The sequence below is a fragment of the Lepisma saccharinum genome, chromosome 20 (genome assembly GCF_977018435.1).
Source record: "Lepisma saccharinum chromosome 20, izLepSacc3.1, whole genome shotgun sequence".
Lineage (NCBI taxonomy): Eukaryota > Metazoa > Arthropoda > Insecta > Zygentoma > Lepismatidae > Lepisma > Lepisma saccharinum.
Window position 1 is genome coordinate 60339491 of NC_139248.1, and position 22136 is coordinate 60361626.

Here is a 22136-nt window from a genome sequence, read left to right on the forward strand (position 1 = left end):
AATTCCATTTTCCCCGGATAGGCATGGGCATAACAATAGACGGATTAAAGCAGGGTAACGGAGCATCAAAATAGCCGCACACGGGAACCATAATCCTATCAAGCATCACCTAGATATCATATAGGTGATATCCATAGCCAAGTACACAAGAGGATAGTTCCATAGATGAATGCACAGCATGTATAAAACATTTATTACCACCAGGAAGTAACACGAAACAACGTTATGGTAATCGATCTGCCAACACAAAGTAAAGACAAGCACCCATGCATCACACTGAAAACCGCCCCTATTTTTGTGATCAATGGCTGATTGAGAAGAGTATTAGGTTAAGTACACTGACAGTATGGCCGCCTTGTATTCTTGTTCTCCAATTACTATACGGCGTACGCTTTTAGAAGGAACATGAGTTCAGCCAATACGCAGCCAGCGCTCTTGCGATGCTGCCAAACCAACTGCTAGCGGAAGGGGAACACAGAGAATTCGTTGTGCCCAATATTCAACATTTTATACATAATGCATGCACGTGATATTTGAGAACAATGAAATATGTAGTAAAATTCTACACAGGATTATATCATATCACTGCAGCAGATAAGAGAAACTCGTACCTGAAAGAAGTTTGAAGGTATTTATTATAGAGGAACTGCAAGGTCATTATCATCATCATCGCTCTCGTTTCTGTTTTCTGGCATGTTTCCCAGGATATTTGAATAAGGGTTCACCTATTTTTGTGGTAGATACTTTACCCTATTTTATAGTACGCAACACAGTATGCACACATACACCACACGCTTTAGACGTAAGTTCTCGACTATGAGAAAACACTGTTTCAGCACGCACTTCTTCCGACGCCAATTCCGTGAAGTAAGAATACACTTTAAAACTAAAATGTCTGTCTTGTGAACGTAATATTTTACCCTTGGTGCCTGTACTACTGGTACTAGGTTTGGAGAGCGACATTACGCGTATTAATTTGATTTGATTTGTTTTACTTTCCTTTTCTGTCACTTTGGGCTAATTGCGAAGATGGGAATGAGTGATATAATGAAATTCATGAATGACATTCATAAACATCCATGTCCAGGCGGGGACTCGAACCCGGGACCCCTGGCGTCGTAGCGCGATATGCTAACCAATGCACCATGGTGTTCGTCGCGACATTATTTAATAACACTCACGGAACACACACTATTGCACAATTATCGAACATAAGAGCTGTATCGCACAGCGCGATACGACGCCATGGTTCTCGGGTTCGAATCCCTGCCCGGGCATAGGTGTTTGTAAGTGTCCTTTCGTCAATTCCATCATATCATCACCCATCCTCATCTTCGCGATTAGCCAAAAGTGGCAGAAAAGCGAAGTAAAATAAATCAAATCAATCAATAAATAAGGTCTGTATTGAATCCTCTCACAACTGTTCTTCGTAGCGTGCGAGTATAATTATCTTACACCGCTCTAGTTACGAAAACGCTGAACTCAAAACTAACCCAGACTCGCAATGTTTGTGAACACACAAGACAATGAAAGATCATTGTGCATATTGAACCGAATTTGACACCCATAGCTTTACCAAGACACAACAACTCAGCGGGGTCAACACTGTGGCAACGAAAAGAACAGACTGAAGCAAAATGAATGGGTTGTTTGTTGTGTGCGTGTGTGTTGAGACGTGCTATTTCCCGTGTTTCTTCAACAAACGATAACTCCGGCTGTAGGTGACGGAAATCCATGGGACTTGGACAGTCAGGTTCAAAATGTTGTGCCCCATCTTATGATGCACCTTAAAGTGGCGAGTTTCATGAAAACTTCTTGCGCGCAAGAAAAAATACAGAACACGGCGTTTAATTTGCGCGCCGCAATTTCCTAACTGTACAACGTTGCACTCCTGCCATTGGCTGGTCGCCAAGGACACGCTCTCAGTAGCTCCGCCCCATATCGCTTCTAAAAGCGTGCGTCCTATAGTTTAGATTGAGAACAGTATGGATCCACTTCCTGACTTGAATTTTTACCTTTCAGGCCCTAATTATATTATGCAAATTCACTAAAGTTTAAAAAAAAAACTTTTTCCTTGCATGTACGTGTTGCTTGCATTGTAAAATTATTTCTCTTCTAGTCTACAGCTGTTACAAGCATAAAAGCACAGTTTTTTGTTCTGATGTTTCAGGAGAACACACGCTCCTTTCATCAGACATTTATTTCTAGTTTAATTAAAGATACAGTTATAACTGTGTGTGTTATAATGTGTTACGATGTAGTTATAACTTTAATCAAATTAAAAATAAATGTCTGATGAAGAAAGCATGTGTTCTCCTGAAACGTCACAACTTGTAACAACCTTAGACTACAAGAGAAATAATTATAAAAAACAGTTTAAAGTTAGTAATTTCACATGCTTTTATTAGCAGACATGTAAAAAAAAAAGTTACATTCCTCATAAATACGAGGTGTTCGACATGCATAACCAAACTTACAAAATGCCTTCCACCCAAAGTCAACACAGAATACTCCTTCCTACCTTTTCCCTTTTCTATACGTTTTTGTCAAGTTAGATTTTCTACGTATGGCCAACAAGTTATAATTTATACATTGTGATTGTTTCCGTGCAAAGTTAGATTTTATACAGTTTTACTACAACCCAAAAACGTATGACGATCTGTTGAAACAGTATGCATGATTCTTTAAATATAATTTGTAACCTTTTATTATTTATAAAACAAACATAATGAAAGAAGCACTCAGTGATTTTTAACTTACAGTGCAGAAGAGACTCCACAATAAATGTTCCGTGGCAAGAGACATCGGGATGCAATGAACCTGAAAGTAAAACAAGGCCTTATAGTATCATCATAGTGTAAATCATAACATTGTAGTAATATCATAGTACAAATCATAAGTCAAAACATAGCACTTATGGTATGGAGGGGGGGGGGGGTGGAAGGGGGAGACATTATTTTTTTTACCTGTTATTATAAAATACTGATAAAAAATTGCAAATGAAGCACGAGGACATTCACCTATTTAACCCGATATCAGAAGCACCATATCTCTGAGATACATGTGGTTATTTTTATTTTTCATTTCATCGGAAGCAATTAGCCATGCAGTTCAAAGCTTCTTCTCTCTGGATGAATACAGATGACAAAAGTCTCCAAATGGTGCCCCTTTGTGTCTAGTCTTAGTATGCTGGCCAGGCCGTGGAAAGAAGTCTGTTATCGTTTGGGTGTGTGTCATACTACAAACGGGGCACACATTGAAATCTACTAAATTGTAAACAAAACTTGACAACATTACCTTCAAAAACATGTATTTACTTTTTCCTGAGTTTGAGTTTTTAATAAAATATTTAGCTTCAAAACCCTGGAGTTATTTTATAGACACCCTCTATATACATTCCTACTAATCTTTCCAAATAGTGAAGAAATGCCACCTACAGCAAAATATATATGTTTGGTAGATAAATTAAAATGTTTATATGAACACATTTCTTCAAAAAGTAGTGTAAAAGCAAAGTGCTCCCATGAAGGCATATGGGGGGGGGGGTTAGGGCCCCACACTTTCTTGATCATGGCCAAAGGTAGGGGTGATGTGATCAGCACCATGCCCCTGGCCACCTTCACCCCCGTTTCATTAAGGTACCCACTTTATACGACGCTGGGTGGGCAACGGAGCCACTTGAACAGGTTGAAAAAATATCGGTTCTTCCCCACCGGGGATCCAACCTAATTTTGGCTAATTTGCAAAGATGGTGATGAATGATGAAATTGATGAATGGACACTCACAAACATCCAAGCCTAGTTTGGGATTTGAAACTGGGACCCCTGGCGTTGTAGTGCAATGTGCTAACCACTCTGCCACAGGGGCTGGCTCAGCTCCTTATAGTACCCACAATTACTAGTAGGTGGTTTCCTGGCACCTGATTTTCAGAGCTGGCACCTAGCTCTGAGAAGATTTTTCGAGCACTGGGGATAGGTGTTCTTTGTGACTGTGCCTTCATCAATTTCATAGTATCTGTCATCCTCTTCATCAAAATTAACCAAGTGAAACAAATAGAAATGCTAAATAACAAATCATATCAAACAACAATCATAATTAATTTCAATATGATAAGCATTTTCACTCCTCTAATTAAGTGTGTACATATCTTACGATAAAATAAAAATCTTGATATACTTGTATATAAAGGAAAATAGTGACATAGAAGGCATAAACTAACTTTAGGTAGATTGGCTAAACCACTTTTTGTACTACAGTAAAACCTCGTTAATCCAGACCCCAATAAGCCGGACTTCCCTTAATCCGGAGAGGCAAAAAAAAAAAAAAAAAAAAAAAAAACCAGAATGCAAGGTTTTAAATGTAGCTAGAAGTTGAAGGAAGGGACAATGAAAACATATTCTGCATACTATGACCACTTAAGACACCTCTGCAAATTATTAGTGACAGAAATACATTCCGAACTGTCCCAACAGAATATAGACGTGTACTTCAAACCAACTTCCACAGCAAGAGTTTCGAGTGATGCAGAGCCATGTCCGTCGGACAAACCATCATAATATGAGTATCACGTATGTACGTACTGCATTGTATCTACAGTATTGCTTTACATTTTACTGTACTGTACAGTGTATTTAGGCCTTTGCCCTTTAAATACACTATAATAAATGTGTTTTGTTGCTATAAACTGAGTTTTAATGCAATTTCTACTGTTCTCTTAAGTTATTTCAGTTAATCCGGACTTTCGTTAAACTGGTCAACTTATCCCCCCCCCCTGAATTAGTCCATATTAACGAAGTTTTACTGTATTTATTTTCCTTTTTAGACAAAACATTATTCATGATAAACTACCATCAAAACGTTTTCCATCCTGCAGTTATTATAACGGAGATTTCAAACCATCCATTGTAAACTAACAGCAGATCGTAAATATATTTTGAGTTTATTTGTGAATTGTTGGCTTCACAACTGTATGGTCTTGAGAGAAACTTTAGTCTGCATCTTGATTATGGCTGGCCGCAGAATCTGAGTAACACAAATTCGGATATCAAATTATTCAATACGTTTTGGATGCACTGGATAATATGGATAGTGTAGATTTGATGAAGAATTTGGAGAACGTCTGTAAAGTGAAATATGAACATGATGAATAAAAGAATGCATGGATAACCTCTTAAACGGAACAATAAAACTGTCTGTAGAATGCACAGCCAGAAATCCAGACATTTCGGATAATCAAAATATCTGGATATGGAGATAATTTGAATACTCAATATAAAAAATTATCTGATATCCACATAAAATTTTATCCAGATTTCGGCCATCCTTAATCCTGACTGCACCTCCATCATGCTCAAATAAATCCTGTCATTGAGGATCACTTGCCTACCAATAATTGATTGATTTGGTGTTTTTAAGTCCACTTTATGCACAGTAAGTCGACTTAATGCACAGTAAGGCTAATTGGGACTGGACCAACAGTTCAAATGGGATCCGAACCACTATGTGCCTCCAACAGGTATCGAAACCAGGATACCTTGATTTGCCTCCCAATAACAGTAATTAATTTTAGGCCAATGATCAGAAAAACAAAGAAAAAAATGGAACCTTATGCACTTGTCATGTCCATCCATATGTATCAACTCTCAACAACCTTTAAAACAGGGGCAGCTAGTGGCTCTGAAGTTAGGTGAAGGGCTAGTAGGTAAGAAATGGGATAACAGAAACCGAGATCGAGAGTTACACATACTTATTGTAACAATGGAACTCACCTATTTTTTGTATATCAAATCGATGCTTCTGTCCTTTAAGGCTGCAAACATGTCAGTGATGTCCTCGTGAAATGGGTGCTTCTTAATTAGCAGAAGTAACAGTTCTTTCTGGATTGCAATATTTGCTAATGAAGAAAGTCTCTCTTGTGAAATTGCATTCCTGAGGTATGTTCTTATACGCTTGACGCATGAAAAGCTTCTTTCCACGGATACTGTAGTGGAGGGGATTGATAAAATAAGGGAGAACAATTTGTAAGCGTCAGTAAATATGTCCTTATCCTCATATAGCATTTGCAACATTTTTTCGGTCGAAATATCATTGTATTTTTCATTGGCATACAAGAGAGTCAGTTCATTTCTTAAACGAAGTGTCTTGGGAAATGCCTGTCTGAAGAACTCTTGTAAGTTTTCAAGTGCACTAAAAGGAAACAATATGCGATATTCTTTAAATTTAGTGGCATTAGCAAGGCAAATAAACTGCATTTTCCCACAATCATGAAATCTCACATCCATTTCCATTAAAATGTGATCCAAAATTTCGTAATACAAGGCTCGATAAGTCTTAAAAGCTTCATCTTGACAGAGGAAAGCGCTCTCTTGCTTGGGATGCATGTCCGTCATTCTGTTGGCCTTTTCATACATCATTAAAAAATCCTGCTCGTTCCTCTTGTTTCTCAGGATATTGCAAGTGATCCTTACTTCTGACATGCAATAATCAACGTCTAATGACTTCTTTTGCAAAATATCAAACAGAATTTCTGTCACACCAAATATATCATGGAAAACTACTGCTAGAAATGCGAACTCAAAACTGTTCATGTCGTGAAGGAAACCTCTGGCAAGTTCAATAGATCTCCCAACGGACTGTTCACAGCGCACTATGGTTTCGAAAACCTCTTTTAACTCTTCCCAATCGTCCACAATTGCACCCAATAATATTGAGTTCGAACTCCAGCGGGAAGTTGTCACAGTTGGAATGTGTGATCCCGATGCAGAAGTGAAAAAGGGAGGAATTTCATTAACTGTGGAAAAAAATATACGACACTTTGGTATTCTTGTGCAACTCTGCTGTAACACTAGATTTAGGTGGTGTGCCCAACAGTATACAAGAATTGCAAGTGGAGCTTTTTCCTTAATTTTTTCCTGAAGTCTTTCCAAATGCCCAGACATGACACTTGTGCCATCATAACACTGCCCTATTAATTTGTGTTCATAGTGAAATGGTCCCAAGAGGTTGTCCAATAAAGCAAATAAAGTTTCTGATGATCTATCGGCACTTACGTCGTAGAAACCTAAAAAACGCTCCACCAAAGCACCGTCTGGATTAACAAATCTCACTATTACAGAGCACTGCGATGTTTGAGTGAAATCTGTCATATCATCCACCTGAACAGAAAAAAAGCAAGCATTTTCCAATTCATTCTTTACAAAGTCATCAATGTAGTGTGAAATGCAGCCAATCAGTTCATCCTGAATTGTTTTCGAATCTCCACTGAACACACTCCTAATCTTTGCATAATGATTCTGAATTTCCAAAGAGCTCCTTGATATTAACAACGCCAGCAGTTCCTTGAAATTTTCATGATTTATTGAGGAGCTTGTTTCATCGTGGCCGTGAAATGGCAATTCTTGCTTACATAAATATAACACTGCATCAATAACTATGTGTAGGAAAAGTCTGTTGAGACGAACATTTTCATTGAACTGCACAGTATAAAGCCTAGCATTTTCTTTGAGAGCATCTGTAAATGTGTTTTGTTTTCTTTCGAAAGTTTTCAGCATTAGCTGACACTTAATATGCTCAACAGAATCTGAATGTTTGTGTAGTGATCGCGTTATATTCAACAAGTCATCGAATCCTTCTTTACTCCAGACGTTTTTCTTATTGGAAAAAAGCAAGCATGGCCAACAGAACAATTTCTGCAGAACTGGTGACGAGCACAACCACGAAAATTCCGTAAACCACGACCGTTTAAATTTCACATTGTAGCACTTACTGGATTTCTTAACTTCTCTACTAGCACTGATTGTTAGAGATTCCATAGGACGTCCACTATGCAAAACATCTTTCTTATCTTTGTCTTTCCAATGAGAAAATGGAGTTTCTAACAAAACACACACTACATCATAAACAGGACACATATTTCTCTTAAAACTGCACAAAAGGAAACGAGACGGGAACGATACACACTCAGTTCAACTCCTCGAAGGTAAGTGCAGTAGGTTGCTTTGCCTGCCCATAGCTCTTCAATCTTATAATGGCAAATCTCGCATCCCAAGAAGTGATGTCATGGTTGTCATGGCAACCAACATAACACAGCTACCTTTGTGTGCATGGATATGGCTTCCCCAGCTAGAGTCCTGAAATTCCGGATGGATCTGTGCGTGTCGCGTAACATACTATGACAGACTGCAATGCACAAATATGTTTGTTTTACTACTAATACAAGTGATAAGGATAATTTAATAAAAACAATTTGTACATTAAAGTGAAAGCCACTTCACCTAAATAGCTGCCACTGTCATAAAAATAAAAGTAGATTTGCTACAGTACAGCTAGATACACCAAAAAGAAGCTTCACTACAACTATTTGCTACTTCCCTACTTTGCATAAAAAATTAAACCACTGTGTATGAGACACAAAATTTATCCTACACAATAGTAAAACGCATCCATCTTAAATTATATGAATGTTCAAAAGAAGCTGTCAAGAGTTACATATAAAAAATGAGTTTCATTATATGTATGGTTTTACTAGTTTTTGACAAGGTGCTTATATCGAGGACAGTGATGACCAAACCATTGATCGCAAGCTAGCAATTGGTAGCTTGCGAGGGGTTTCGCTAGAATAGATTGTAGATACAAGGGGCAATATTTGAGTGAAAGTGTGGCAGAAATATCTGCCTTTTCTGATAGATGGACATATGAACAACTTGTTCCAATATCTGTGACAACCTATTCACCCAAACTAACAAATATTGTGGATGCAAATGACTGCCATCCTTCTCAGATATGGTATCAAGCAAGGCGATAATGATTAGGGGCAAGTTTTTAAAATTTTGCTGTGTTTGAAAGAAAAAATTACATATTTCGGACTCTCTTTAAGAAATGACAGCCTCCTCTGTATGTTGCAGAGAAATTAAAAATAATAATTTGATGAAATTTTATTTGACTTTTGTTATTTAGCATCACTTTACAGCCACTTTCGGCTAATGGTGATGATAAGGATGGATTATGAAATGATGAAATTAATGAAGGGACAATCAGAAAGAAAACATATGCTCATGCGGGAATTCGAACCCGAAGCCCATGGTGTCTTAGTGCTGTAAAAAAAATTATTACCAACAAGGTAGTTTGTCATGTATTTTCAAATGTGGAAAGTAGCTCATTGGCTCGGTGAGACCTCTGAGCTAGGGTGTTCGGGAAAGGCACATAAATCAGAAACTGATTTTCTGTTGCTGTTACACTGACTCAATTAAAGAAATATCATGAGTATAATTTTATATTGGGCATGTGTAAAGATTGTATAAAGTGACAATACAACATTTATATTATGTCTGCTGTAAAATAGCACTTTTTCCCGAACACTCTAAGTGGCATAGCAACTCAAATTTGATATCTGATAATTGAAATTATAATGCTACCCAAACTAACATTTACATCTGTATACAAAATATATTTTGGTAGGTTTAATTATGTAACTATATCAACATACTGCTATTAGTAATTATTACTTCATTAATAATAGTATTTCAAGCAAAAAATATGAATGGCAACCATGATGAACAACAAAATTAGAACAGAACAGTGGACTCTGTTTTAATTCAAACTTTGATAATTCAAATTACTCGGTCATTCAAATAGAAGTTTATACTCCTTGAAATGATCATTAATGATACATGTTTTTGTTAATTTGAACATTATTCGTGTCCCCTTTGAGTTTGATTTAAAAAGAGCCGACTGTATTTATACTTTCCACTAAGGAACAAAGGAATCATATAGCACTAGACAGTTACATAGCGAGATTTCCTTATATATATTTTTTTTACTTATGCAAAAAAAAAACTATCACCAAACAATGTTGCCTCATGCAAAATTTACCTCAAAATGATATCAAAAAGAAATAGTGAAATATTCCCTACAAGCTACAAGAATTTTGTACCTACAGCTACTTACAGCAGGGCCACGTCAAGTAGCATGCTACTTCTGACTAGTGGTTATATGGCGTACAATTTTAGAAGGAATATCAGGGCACAGCATGTCCATGGTGACCAGCCAATTTCAGGAGTGCAATGTTGTACAGTTAGGAAACTGTGGCGCACACATGTTAACACCGTGTTCTGTATTTTTCTTGCGCACAAGAAGTTTTCATAAGACTTGCCCCTTTAAGGTTTATCATTAGATGAGGCTAGACATTTTGAACCTGGCTGTCCAAGTCCCATAAATTTCATCGCCTACAGCCTGAGTTATCGTTTCTCGAAGAAACACCGGGAAACAACACATCTCAACTCAAACATAAAGACCCTTTCATTTTCCTGCCTCCCACTGTTTTTTCGTTGCCACCATGTTGACAGCCGAGTTGTTGTGCCTTGGGAAAACATTGGGTGTTAAATTTGTCTCAGTATACACCATAACCCTTCATTGTCATGGGCGTTCTTGAACATTGCGAGTCTGAGTCAGTTGGAGTTCTTATACGCTGCAGTGATATGATATAATTCTGTTTGAAATATTCACTATAGTATTTCATTGTACTCACATATACTGTGTACGCATTACAAAAAAACAGTTGAATATTGGACACAACAAATTCTCTGTGTTACCCGTCCGCTAGCAGTTAGTTGACTGGCTTTGTATTGGCTGAACTTATTTTCCTTCTAAAAGCGTACAGCGTTTAGACCTTCCAAAGAGTGGCTCAAAACAAGCAACATAATCAACCTGTGCGATAATAATTATCTAAAGTGCTTTATCGCTCTCTCAGAAACTTGTAAATTTGAGGATATGAAATTTTCTGAAGATCTTGCAAATATAAATTTAATATTATTATCTTTTCTCTTTCATGCACCTGTCTTTACACACCTATAATATGCATTACATTTTAAAGTTCTTAAAAATAAGAAATTTTCATACCAAAAATTAGGGATGGGCCGATATGAAATTTTGGCCAATACCGATAAAGTACTGATATAAAATTTACCGATACCGATAACCGATATTCTACCGATCCGATATAAAATTAGAAATGGTCCACGAAGAACCTGAAATGTTCATTGATCTCCTTAATAAATATGTGTTTTGAGGTGACTGCAGCAAAAGAAGTTGAATATTTAGACAATTACTTTTTTAAAAAGTAGGGCATCGAGATTATCCATAAAAATTACAACAAAATGACAGAATCTTGCACTAAATTATAAGATATTTATCGATATATCGCATCGGTAAAATAATCGGTAATTTTACCGATAAACCAATACACCGATATGGCTATATCGGCCGATACCGATAGAGTACCGATTAATCGGTCCCATCCCTACCAAAAATATTGCAATTGACCTTTTGTAGCTTGCCATGTATTTTCAAATGTGGGTAATAACTCCATGGTTTGGGGAGATTGGATACTTCTGCTTTATAACAATGCTTTACTCTAGACACAAACCCTAATACTGTAGAAGCCATTCCACCGGCAAACTGTAAACATAGCATTTACTGATTCTGACTGACTCTATCAAATATTTCAGTTTTTGATGTGAACATTTAGCATCAAGACAGGGCTGGTGACCGACCCTTGAAAATACTGACTTTCTTGCCCTCACAACATTCTGATGTTTTACTGTGCCTTAAAGTTACTTCAACATGCAGAAAACACAAATAACCGAGACATTTAGCCCTAAAATGTGACCATGGCACTAGTGCGCTGGTCGAGTGAGAAATACATCCAGCTGCTAACACGTCGCGAAAATTGGTTGCTCACATCCAGCTGCTAACACGTCGCGAAAATTGGTTACTCACATCCAGCTGCTAACACATGGCGAAAATTTGTTGCTAACAGTCCTAAACCTCATCTAATCTTAACAACATAGGCATTATTAGAATTAGAATTATAATTGTGAAAATAATGCATGTAAGTTATTTACATCCTCCAATTCCTCATATCCTGGACCATTTTTACCATATTTGAAAGCAATTTTCATTATATATGCACAAAAACATACGTGGAAATTGAAGAAATAACATATAATTACTAGAGCACGGAAGTTTGGCAAAATGCCTCTTTTTATCTACTGGATACATTGATAAAATTTTTCCGCATATACGTTTTTTATGTTGTTTCGAATGTTTTAGAAGACTTTTCATTTTGCCTATTTGGGACCCCACTGCCTATTTTTAATTATAATGCCTTTTTTTGCTTTTTCAATGAAATTGGACCATTTTTTTAAAAAAAACTGTGTATATAAATTATTTTTCTCCCAAAAAACGTTGTTGGCATTTATTTTTCTTGCGTTTATTATGTGAATAATTTTTGCTTTATTTAAGTAATATTGACTCACGCATGTTTCAACATTGCTGAAGGAGAAAAGTGTGAGAGAAAAATATTTCATGCTGAGTTAGGATATTGGCTTTCAGTTAATATTTCCTTGTGCATGATTGACTGCTGAAAACCTGTTGCAGAACATCTGCACAATTACGTCATCACATCCAGCGTCCGTGTCAGGACGTTATTGACAAGAAACAGCACTAATGCCCAAGGGCCTTTGCATGCATTCCATAATCAAGTTCTCTATCTTTAGTTTAGTTCTGCACTTTGGAGGGAAACGATCGTGTATTTGTCATTATGCCGAAATTTAGTGTGCCATTAAGTGGTAAGTTACATGGTTACGTGCGTGAATTTGGTGAAAATTGAAATGCTCTTCCCAATGTAGATTTTAACATTTTGCCAGAAATTATAGATAAAAGTAAGCGACTTCCAAATGTGCCCTTTTTTGTTTATTTTGCCTTTTTTCATTTTTAGTGCCTATTTTCCACATTATAAATGCCTTTTGCCTGCCTATTTTAATGAAAATAAATGCCTGAACTTCCGGGCTCTAATAATTACTATAACCTAACCTAACCTGAATGGAAAACCACCACTTGATTTGAAACATATTTCGGTACACACACAGTGACGGATTAAGGTGGGTGCTATTAATGCTGCAGCATTAGCCCCAGATGAAAACAGACGAGAATTTTCCGAAAGCTGAACAGTTTTCTATTGCTATATTAACCTGAAAATAAATCTTAGAATGAAATTTGGATCCCTAATTTTGGACGCCTAGACACAGCGTTACTTATTATACAGTTACAATTATTCTTTGCGCTGTGACGTAACTATAACGTTGTTGTGTTTATTGTTCACCGAAGATTTCAAGTTAAGTTGCAGCATCAGGCCCAATTTAGTCTTAATCCAGCCCTGCACACACCAACGAGAAAAAGCATGTGCAAATTTTAAAAATAACGTAAAATTAGTACCACACACATCTTGAAATTATTCAGTTCCCATTCCGTTGCTGCACCTCTACAATAAGCTCGTGACATACCACACAGCTGTTCCTGTATGATAAGGGCAACACCAGTAGGCATTGTGCCACAGGTGGGTTGCTGATATCATAAATCATACAACATAAAATCGCTAATTACTCTGTAATAACACATCTCTGCAGGCTAAAATCAACAACAAAAGTTATGAAACACACTCTTCCCACTCACTCAAAATTTTCAACTTTCTTGTGGGTGTACGGGAGGGTCACCAGTACCTCTAAAACGAATAACAACCATCGCAAAATAATGAGCACAAAAAATGAAAGTGCATCACTTAGAAAGCACAACAAAACTTGACAACCTAGGAACTAAGCACCATAGCAGCCAGAGAGACCAAATGACTGTATTTAAAAAAAAATCCATGATATCACATGGTTTGGAAAATCAGGTATCAACAGATATTGGAAAGCAAGTTAGGTTTAGCAAAGCATCCAGGGGATTATGACAAAGAAAAAATTTTCAAGTATATTTACATGGTTTAAAGTACTTCCCCTCCCCTTCCCAGAACAATAGTAAGTCTCAGACAACATTCCTTCAAAGTGAAGAAGTTCGAATAGCATGATTTCTATGTGTCTCCAGACAATAATTTGAGTTTTTAAAACATATAATCGAGATGTCATTTTTAATTCATTAAGTATTGTATAATTTGAAGTGTGCACTTTAAATTACATTTCCTTCCAGTACACATTACCTCACATTTCTAACAATTTTGACCCCCTGTACCTGAAAGATGGCCACAGTGGGCCCAGCCAGTTTTCCCCACGTGGGTTTCTTTTAGAAAATGTAAATTATTGTTTTAAATAATTGTGAGGTTCTAGAATTGTCAACAGTTTGAGAAAACTTGTAAAATAAAGGCTTGCCAAGCTTATAATACTCACGGAACGAGTTTACAATACCGGACCACTCTCCAATTTCTATGAAATTTCGCCTACTCACTAACTGTGAACTCCTAATCACGAATCTGCATGTAATAATTGGCGGTCAAGTATGGAAATCGAGAAAAAAACGAAATAAACTATGTTTTCTTAACATAATGTAACCCTACCATAAGAACAATAGCTCCACGGAAGATGCCATTTTCCCAACGAAGAAATCAACAGGCAAGACAAGGTATAGTTCTCTTAGCTAAAATATTAATTTTTCTTTGTATTTATGCTAATGGAACCTAACCTAACAGGCCTAACCTAACCTCGTAGGCATTCCTCGTCTCACGTCAGCAAGATTGTTGAGCGTAAAGGAAGACCATTAACAAATTGCGAAAGAAAGATGGTTCCGAATTGCTGTGTATGGATGGACAATCACCCTGGTAAATCGCAAGGTTATTTTACAAGTTCTACACGTAAATGTAAAATTTTAACAAGTGACCGCCAAATATGAACTACAGATACGTCATCAGGACACCGAAATTAGTAAGTAGGCGAAAATTTATAGAAATTGGAGAGTGGTCCGGTATTGTAAACTCATGCCATACTCACAATAATTAATGTGGTACAAGTCACAGTGGGTTTTTTCAGGATATTTTTCTCAAATCATGCTAGAAATAGACTTTTAACAGAAATAATACAAACATATAATTTTGAAATGTGGTAGCACTTTAGATATCAGTCACTTCCGTATGTAGACAAGCCACATAGTTTTTTACCTGTGACAATCAAGTTTAACAATAAATTTTTCCATGTATAAAACATTACAAAGGAGAATTGAGTACATTTTATTGAAATGTCGTGAAAGTAGAATAAAGTTAAGTGTGGTATAATTAAATCAAACACTTTTCAAATGATTCATTTAAGTTCTCAAATTTAGTATGTGTGCAAATGTTTTTTATGTTTGGTTCTTTTTCCAATGCCTTACACTGAGACAGTGCCCCCTTCTTCCCTCCCAGCAGTTCAGTGCATTGATTGAACATAATGGGTTGCTTGTCAATGCAGGATAAATGTTATTTGTGGTTAGGAGCTCTATACCCAAGAAGTCAAGCACTCTCATAATCTACCACAATTTCAATTTTTTTGCATTTTCTGCTTTACTTCCTAATAGACCTATAAAGCTCATGAAAATCAATAAACATTTGGAATAGTTACCAAAATTTGTCAGCAGGTTGTGTTATTCATGATCAAGCAGCTTATAGTATTTTATAAAGTAATTTAGTACACCTATAAAGCTCACGAAAATCATACACATTGGTAACTGATCAGATTGTTTAATGATTCTTTTCAAATTCTCCTAGCAGGAAGACTAATTACTGTAGAATTTTGGCAATCATTATCACACGAAATTTGACCTTCCTTAAAGTAATGAGTACTATGTGGATTTCAAAAAAAGTTATTTATGTTGAAAAAACAACTTAACAAATTACCTTACGCAAGCATGCGTGCTTTCCATGGACAATGTATTTTTCATTGACTATACGACGCACAGTTTTAGAAGCGATATCGGGCGGAACCACGCAGAGGGTGTGTGTGGCGACCAGCCAATGGCAGGAGTGCAACGTTGTACAGTTACGAAACTGTGGCGCGTGAGTTAAATGCTGTGTTCTGTATTTTTCTTGCCCGCAAGAAGTTTTCATAAAACTCGCCACTTTAAGGTTCATCATAAGATGGGGCACGACATTTTGAACCTGACTATCCACGTCCCATGAATTTCCCTTGCCTACAGCCAGAGTTATCGTTTCTCGAAGAAACACGGGAAACAACACGTCTCTACACACAGACACAATGACCCTTTCGTTTTCCTTCCGTGTTCCGTCTGTTGTTTTTTTTCGTTGCCAAAGTGTTGACCCCGATGAGTTGTTGTGTCTTGGTAAAGCTATGGGTGTCAAATACGGCTGAATATGTACAATGATCATTCATTGTCTTGTGTTACAAACACCTATGCCCGGGCCGGGATTCGAATCCGAGACTCCTGGCGTTGTAGTGCATTGTGCAATACAGCCCTTATGCTTGATAGTTGTGCAATAGTGTGCGTGTTGCGTGTGTGTTACTTAATAATGTCGTGCCGGCGCCATTGTGGAGTGGTTAGCATATTGCTCTATGATGCCAGGAGTCCCAGGTTCGAATTCTGGCCTGGACATGGATGTTTATGAACGTCCCTTCATCAATTTCATTATATCGTCACTCATTCCAATCTTCAATTTGCCAAAAGTGACAGAAAATCAAAGTAAAATAAAGCAAATCAAATCAAATTAATAATGTCGCTCTCGAAACCTAATACGTACCAGTAGTACAGGCACCAAGGGTAAAATACTCGTATTACGTTCACAAGACAGAAATCTTAGTTTTAAAGCTTATTCTTACTTCAAGGAATTGACGTTCGCAAGACGTACGTGCTGAAACAGTGTTTTCTCAGATTCGAGAACTTACGGCTAAAGCGTGTGATGTGTGCATACTGTGTTGCACATTATAAAACAGGGCAAAGTATCTACCACAGAAATCGGCGAACCCCTATTCAAATCTCCTGGGAAAAATGCCAGAAAACAGAAACGAGAGTACAGCACCTAGAATAACGTAGTGTGGAAAACGGCATGCTTCTGCGCTCTCTGGGTGGTTCCACTCGAAAATGATCCGCTAGAGGGGCTGGTGTTGACCCCGGTGCTTGGTGATCGACTGCTTATAATGGAAGTAAATGGAGTTTTCGCTGCAACGTCTGATTCTTTTACATGAAGCATTTCTATGAATGTGATAATTGCTATGATATTTGGTACAGTGGTCACGAAGATATTAACGAACATTCTAGACAGTCGACCACGTCCTGTTATCGTCATAGTTTTGTTAATAATACGGGAGAAAAAATATGTGTGGAATGTTCTTGGCAACTAAATTTTTGTGTATGAATTAGGTTCATTATTATTATCATCATCATCATTTCTTTTAAAGATATACACACTGAAGCATTTGTATTTTGGATATTTACTGTCTCTTTTCTTCCGCTTTAAACTAATCATGGCGATGATGATAATGATGATTGCATGAAACGACAAGGGGAACCCCACAAAACTTTCTTAGTGCCATCGACATGAGTGTAAGGCAACTTTCAAACCAATGGGACAAGCGACACGGGATGTTCACACTGTCACACTAGTGACACACACCTCCAGGCTGTAAAATAGCATTCATTGCACATGAGGGTTCAAACAGCAAACGACACGTTCATATGGCATATTCGCGTGCTACTTGTTACTTCGGTCGGAAAGCTCCTTAAAGGAAGGGTGCTCAAACCGAAGCGACGCTACAGGGGGAGTTCCCAACTAAGTGACAAGCGACATGGTGCCTTCAGTCTATTAGCAAGTGTTGCTTGCGAACAACAGATAGGCGACACGATAAACCACACATTACAACAACAGATCTAGGCGACACGATAAGCCACACGTGTCGCTTCTGCATTGCTCAAACTGGGCCATTCCCTCAATAGCTTGCAACATGTTGCCGTGGTTTGTTGTTCGCGCATACGCGATGCAATGAGTGTCTTGCTTTAGTGAGATTGCGCACCAAAGCGACAAGTGGCACGCGACACTTATTGCTTGAGGATTTCACCAACCGAACGCTGGCCTGTGCTTCCCGTCATGCCGCTACGATGTGAAATGTTGCTCTTGATTGGCTCCTTTCCAAGCAACATGTGTCACTTCGGTATGAAAGTTGCCTTGGACAGAATGACCTGTGTCGCTTTGGTGTGAAATCCTCGTATCGTTTGTCGCATGTCGCTTTGGTGTAAAATATCCTTGAGGAAACTGTGCAGTCAGTCTTTTGTCCCTACGGTTCGAAAGGCTGTATTGATTTCCGACTGCTCGCTTTCAAGCGACATTTGTGGTTTGTCGCCTCGGTATGAAATATATCTCAGGATACTATTTATATTCTAATAACATAGAAAAATAAACTCTAATACACAGTCCAAGACCTGATGTTCGGAATCACATTGCGATGTTTCTTCTTGTGTTACGCATGCTATTTATTTATTAATTTTATTTTACTTTTCTTTCCAAATTAATGCCATTTCGTGACTGCAAATCACTCCACAAATATAACTGTTTCCATCAATTCACTTACCGCCTTTCTAGAGAAACAAATCTTCACAATATATTCCAAAAAGTAAGTAAGCAGCATTACTTCAATAACAAATTTAGCACCTGGGTTGATCGCACTGCCATCTACTTGTCATCGTCTCGGGGAACCAGTATCTTGGGTCATTTTTCACACTACGTTATTCAAGGCGCTGTAACAAGAGCGATGATGCGACCTTGCAGTTCCTCTACAATAAATACCTTCAACCTTCTTTCAGGTACGAGTTTCTCTTATATGCTGCAGTGATATGATATAATCCTGTGTAGAATTATTCACTACATATTTCATTGTACTGAAATATCACATGCATGCATTATACCCATAAAAAGCTGAATATTGAACACAGCGAATTCTCTGTGTTTTCCTTCTGCTAGCAGTTGGTTTGGCAACAGCGCAACAGCACTGGCTGCGTATTGGCTGAACTCATGTTCCTTCTAAAAGCATATGCCGTATAGTGACTGTAAGTATAGTAGACTAGTGGGAATTAATGTAGAAGTAAATCTGAACCTTAGTAGAATGTATTTAGAACTTTATTTTAATGTTAAGGGAACCAAACCTGGCCTGCCTAACCTACCTACGAAAGCATATATTGAAAAAAATCTTCAGTAGGCTAATCGCTAAAACTCCGCAGTATGTGTTACCAGAAGAAAATCAACATCCAACCATGTTAAAATTGCATTTGTAACATAATGAAATCGCAATAAAACAAAAGGACCTTGGGCCCCAAAATTTGTCAGCAGCTTGTGGTATTTCAAAAAGTAATTTCACATCACAGTTTGCAAAGTCATCAAATACTGCATTTAAGAAAAATTGTTCCTTTTGTTTTATTGCGATTTCATCATGCTACGAATACAATTTTTATTACCTGTTCGACCTCTGGTCAACACCTCTCACTCATTTATTTCTTCATTTCTAATATTCGTACTTACCTATTCTGCATTGCGAAACATTGTTTAAGGTCGGATTTTGCTTTTTTCACTAAAATAATTTCAATTTTTAACATTAACAGTAATTATTGTTCTTGCTTTTTTCGCTTCCGTAACATACAATATGGTGGGCACAGCTGTGGATCATGAGTGGGTATGCAGTGTATCTAACCTTCTTAACAAAAATATGCCCCATGAACCATTCCCGCATAGCCCCACAAACCATTCACAGTAAGGTTACGTTAGGTTACCTTAGGTTAAGCAAACATAGTTAAAATTTGGGGCAACGAACCATTCCTGCACAGGCCCAAATACCATTCATGCATAGCCCCACAAACCATTCACGGTAAAGTTAGGTTAGGCAAACATATATAAAATTTGGGGTCATAGTATTGGGTTGGCAACTAAGTTCCCGCCGTTTTTTAAGGAAGGTGTTAAAAGGTTAGTTTTCAATAAACAGATACAAGTAGTTAATCAATAATGTATTCTCCTGTGTTGTTTACAACGTTTTGCCAATGTTCAACAAGGTTTTCAATACCTCGTCGGTAGAAATCACGTGGTTTAGACTCGAAAAAATCATCCAACCAAGCTCTCAATTCTGCATCAGTATTGAACGAAACTCCCCGCATAGCATTTGAAAGAGATCGAAAGAGGTGAAAATCCGTTGGTGCCAAATCAGGAGAGTATGGTGGGTCTGGCAGCACTTCCCAACCATGAGCTTGAATGGTGTCCTTGGTCATATTGGTGATATGAGTGCGGGTGTTGTCGTGCAGCAAAAGAACACCATGCTGCCGATTCAGTCTTTTCTCTTGAATAGCCGTGTTGAGTCGTTCCATTTGTTGCACATAGAGTTCCGCGTTGATAGTTTGGTTCCTTTCAAGCAATTCAAAATGGAGAATCCCTTCCCAGTCCCACCAAATGCACAACATCGTTTTACGCAGATGAAGTTCCTGTTTCGCGCGTGGGGTCGCTTGTTTCCCGGGGCTCAGCCATTCCTTACGCCGCTTCATATTCATGTAAAGGCACCATTTTTCATCGCCAGTAACGATTCGGTGAAAAAATCGTTCCTTGTGTCCATGGGTTGCACGGTGCCGAGCAAGCAAACCAGCGGAGAATGTGGCTCGTTGATTTTTGTTGGTGACACTTAAAGTGTGAGGCACCCATGCTCCACACTTCTGAACCTTTCCCATCGAGTGAAAATGCTTCTCTACAGTAGCGTGGGAGCAACCCATTGTCTCTGCCAGTTCCCTTGTTGTTTGATGCGGATTTTCATGCAACAGGTGGTTCAATCGCTCTTCATCGAACTCAACTGGACGGCCAGAACGAGATGCGTCTTTGAGGTCAAAATTTCCTTTTTTGAACTTCGCATACCAATCACGGGTGGTTCTTTCAGCTATAGCACCCACTCCATACACAGCACAAATGATGCGAGCAGCTTCTGCGGCCTTAGAACCTTGATTAAAGGCAAAAAGGAGGAGGTGTCGAAAATGCTCATTCTTCTCAACTTGACATTCCATTTTAATGATCTGTAAATAACAAGAAAATGTGTCTTACTAACAAAGAAACATAAATTTAGGTAGAACAATATATTATCTTTCTCATGATGTACACCTTCGTGCCAAACGTATTTAATGTCATAGAGATTTTTCCAATTAAAAAAAACGGCGGGAACTTAGTTGCCAACCTAATAATATCAGGAATGTATATTTCATTTTTTCATATTCTTGCAAAACAACGGCATGGCTGGAAACACTGACAGGGGGTTACATCATCGAAAGTACGCAACACGTAGAGGAAGCAAGTAAAAGCAACGGCAATTGTGCTTTGGAGATATATTTCTCTTCAAAACTACATGAATTTCTGGTCCCATAGATTCAACGATGAAAGAAAATACGTCCACAAACTTTGACAATGCTACAGAAGCTCATTTTCGTAAGTAGTTTCGGTAACGATGCGATCTCGCACAAACGAATTTCTTCATTTTTACAGGAGAAAGTACTTACGGAATTGAGTTTCTATAGATTGTTGAAAGGCCGAGGATATGTTGTTTTTTTTCCCATTGTTCAATATATTTGACACCAAATACATGTATATTTCAAGAAAACTATGCTTGCCTAACCTAACCGAACCTTGCTGGAAATGGTTCGTGGGGCTATCCGTGAATGATTTTTGAGGCTATCCGTCAATGGTTTTTGGGGTTCGAAACAAGGAAAAATCCGAAATCAGTAACACCCTTCGCAATAGCAAATCTCACCTTCAAGAACCTTCCGCAATGCATAATCAGTAAGTACGATTGTTAAAAATGATGAAAGAAACGAGTGAAAAGTGTTTGTGTGAGATCGCACCAGTACCGTAGTTTCTTCTGTAAACAGTGAAGAAATCAGTTGACCAGATATCGAACAGTTACCCAATTTTTACACGGATCGATTTCGATTTACGTCTCTTAACACATACTGCAGAGTTTTAGCGATTACTGAACATAATGTTTAATATATACTTTCATAGTTAGGTTAGGCAGGTCAGGTTTGGTTCTCTTAGCATTAAAATAAAGTCCCTAAATGAATTCTACTAAGGTTCAGATTTACTTCTACATTAAATCCCACTTCTCTACGAAACTTACTGTCGCTTGTTAATGGAGAATAACATCTTAATGGGAAGTGTGCATGCTTGCATAAGGTAATTTTTAACTTTTTTAATATAAATAACTTTTTTTTTCGAATCTAAACAGGGTTAATTACTTTAAGGAAGGTTCAAACTTTGTGTGACAATGATTTCCAAAATTCTACGATAGTAAGTCTTTCTGCTAGGATAATTTGA

General features: G+C 37.7%; 1 protein-coding gene across 2 annotated transcripts in view; it reads right to left on the reverse strand.

The window, feature by feature from the left end:
• The window catches only part of LOC146003289 (succinate dehydrogenase cytochrome b560 subunit, mitochondrial-like), a 50917-nt gene that overhangs the window by 23365 nt on the left and 5416 nt on the right, over window positions 1-22136 (reverse strand). Inside the window, exons 1-2 of one of the 2 annotated variants that reach the window (XM_083141529.1) lie at window positions 5770-7005; window positions 2761-2820 (exon numbers count right to left, since the gene is read on the reverse strand). Coding sequence is in view for 1 of the 2 variants with exons in the window: in XM_083141528.1 (XP_082997654.1) it covers window positions 2761-2820 (60 nt within the window). In the remaining variant the exon portion in view is untranslated. Of the gene's footprint in view, window positions 1-2760; window positions 2821-5769; window positions 7006-22136 lie in introns of those variants that run through there. The other variant, XM_083141528.1, reaches the window with a different exon arrangement.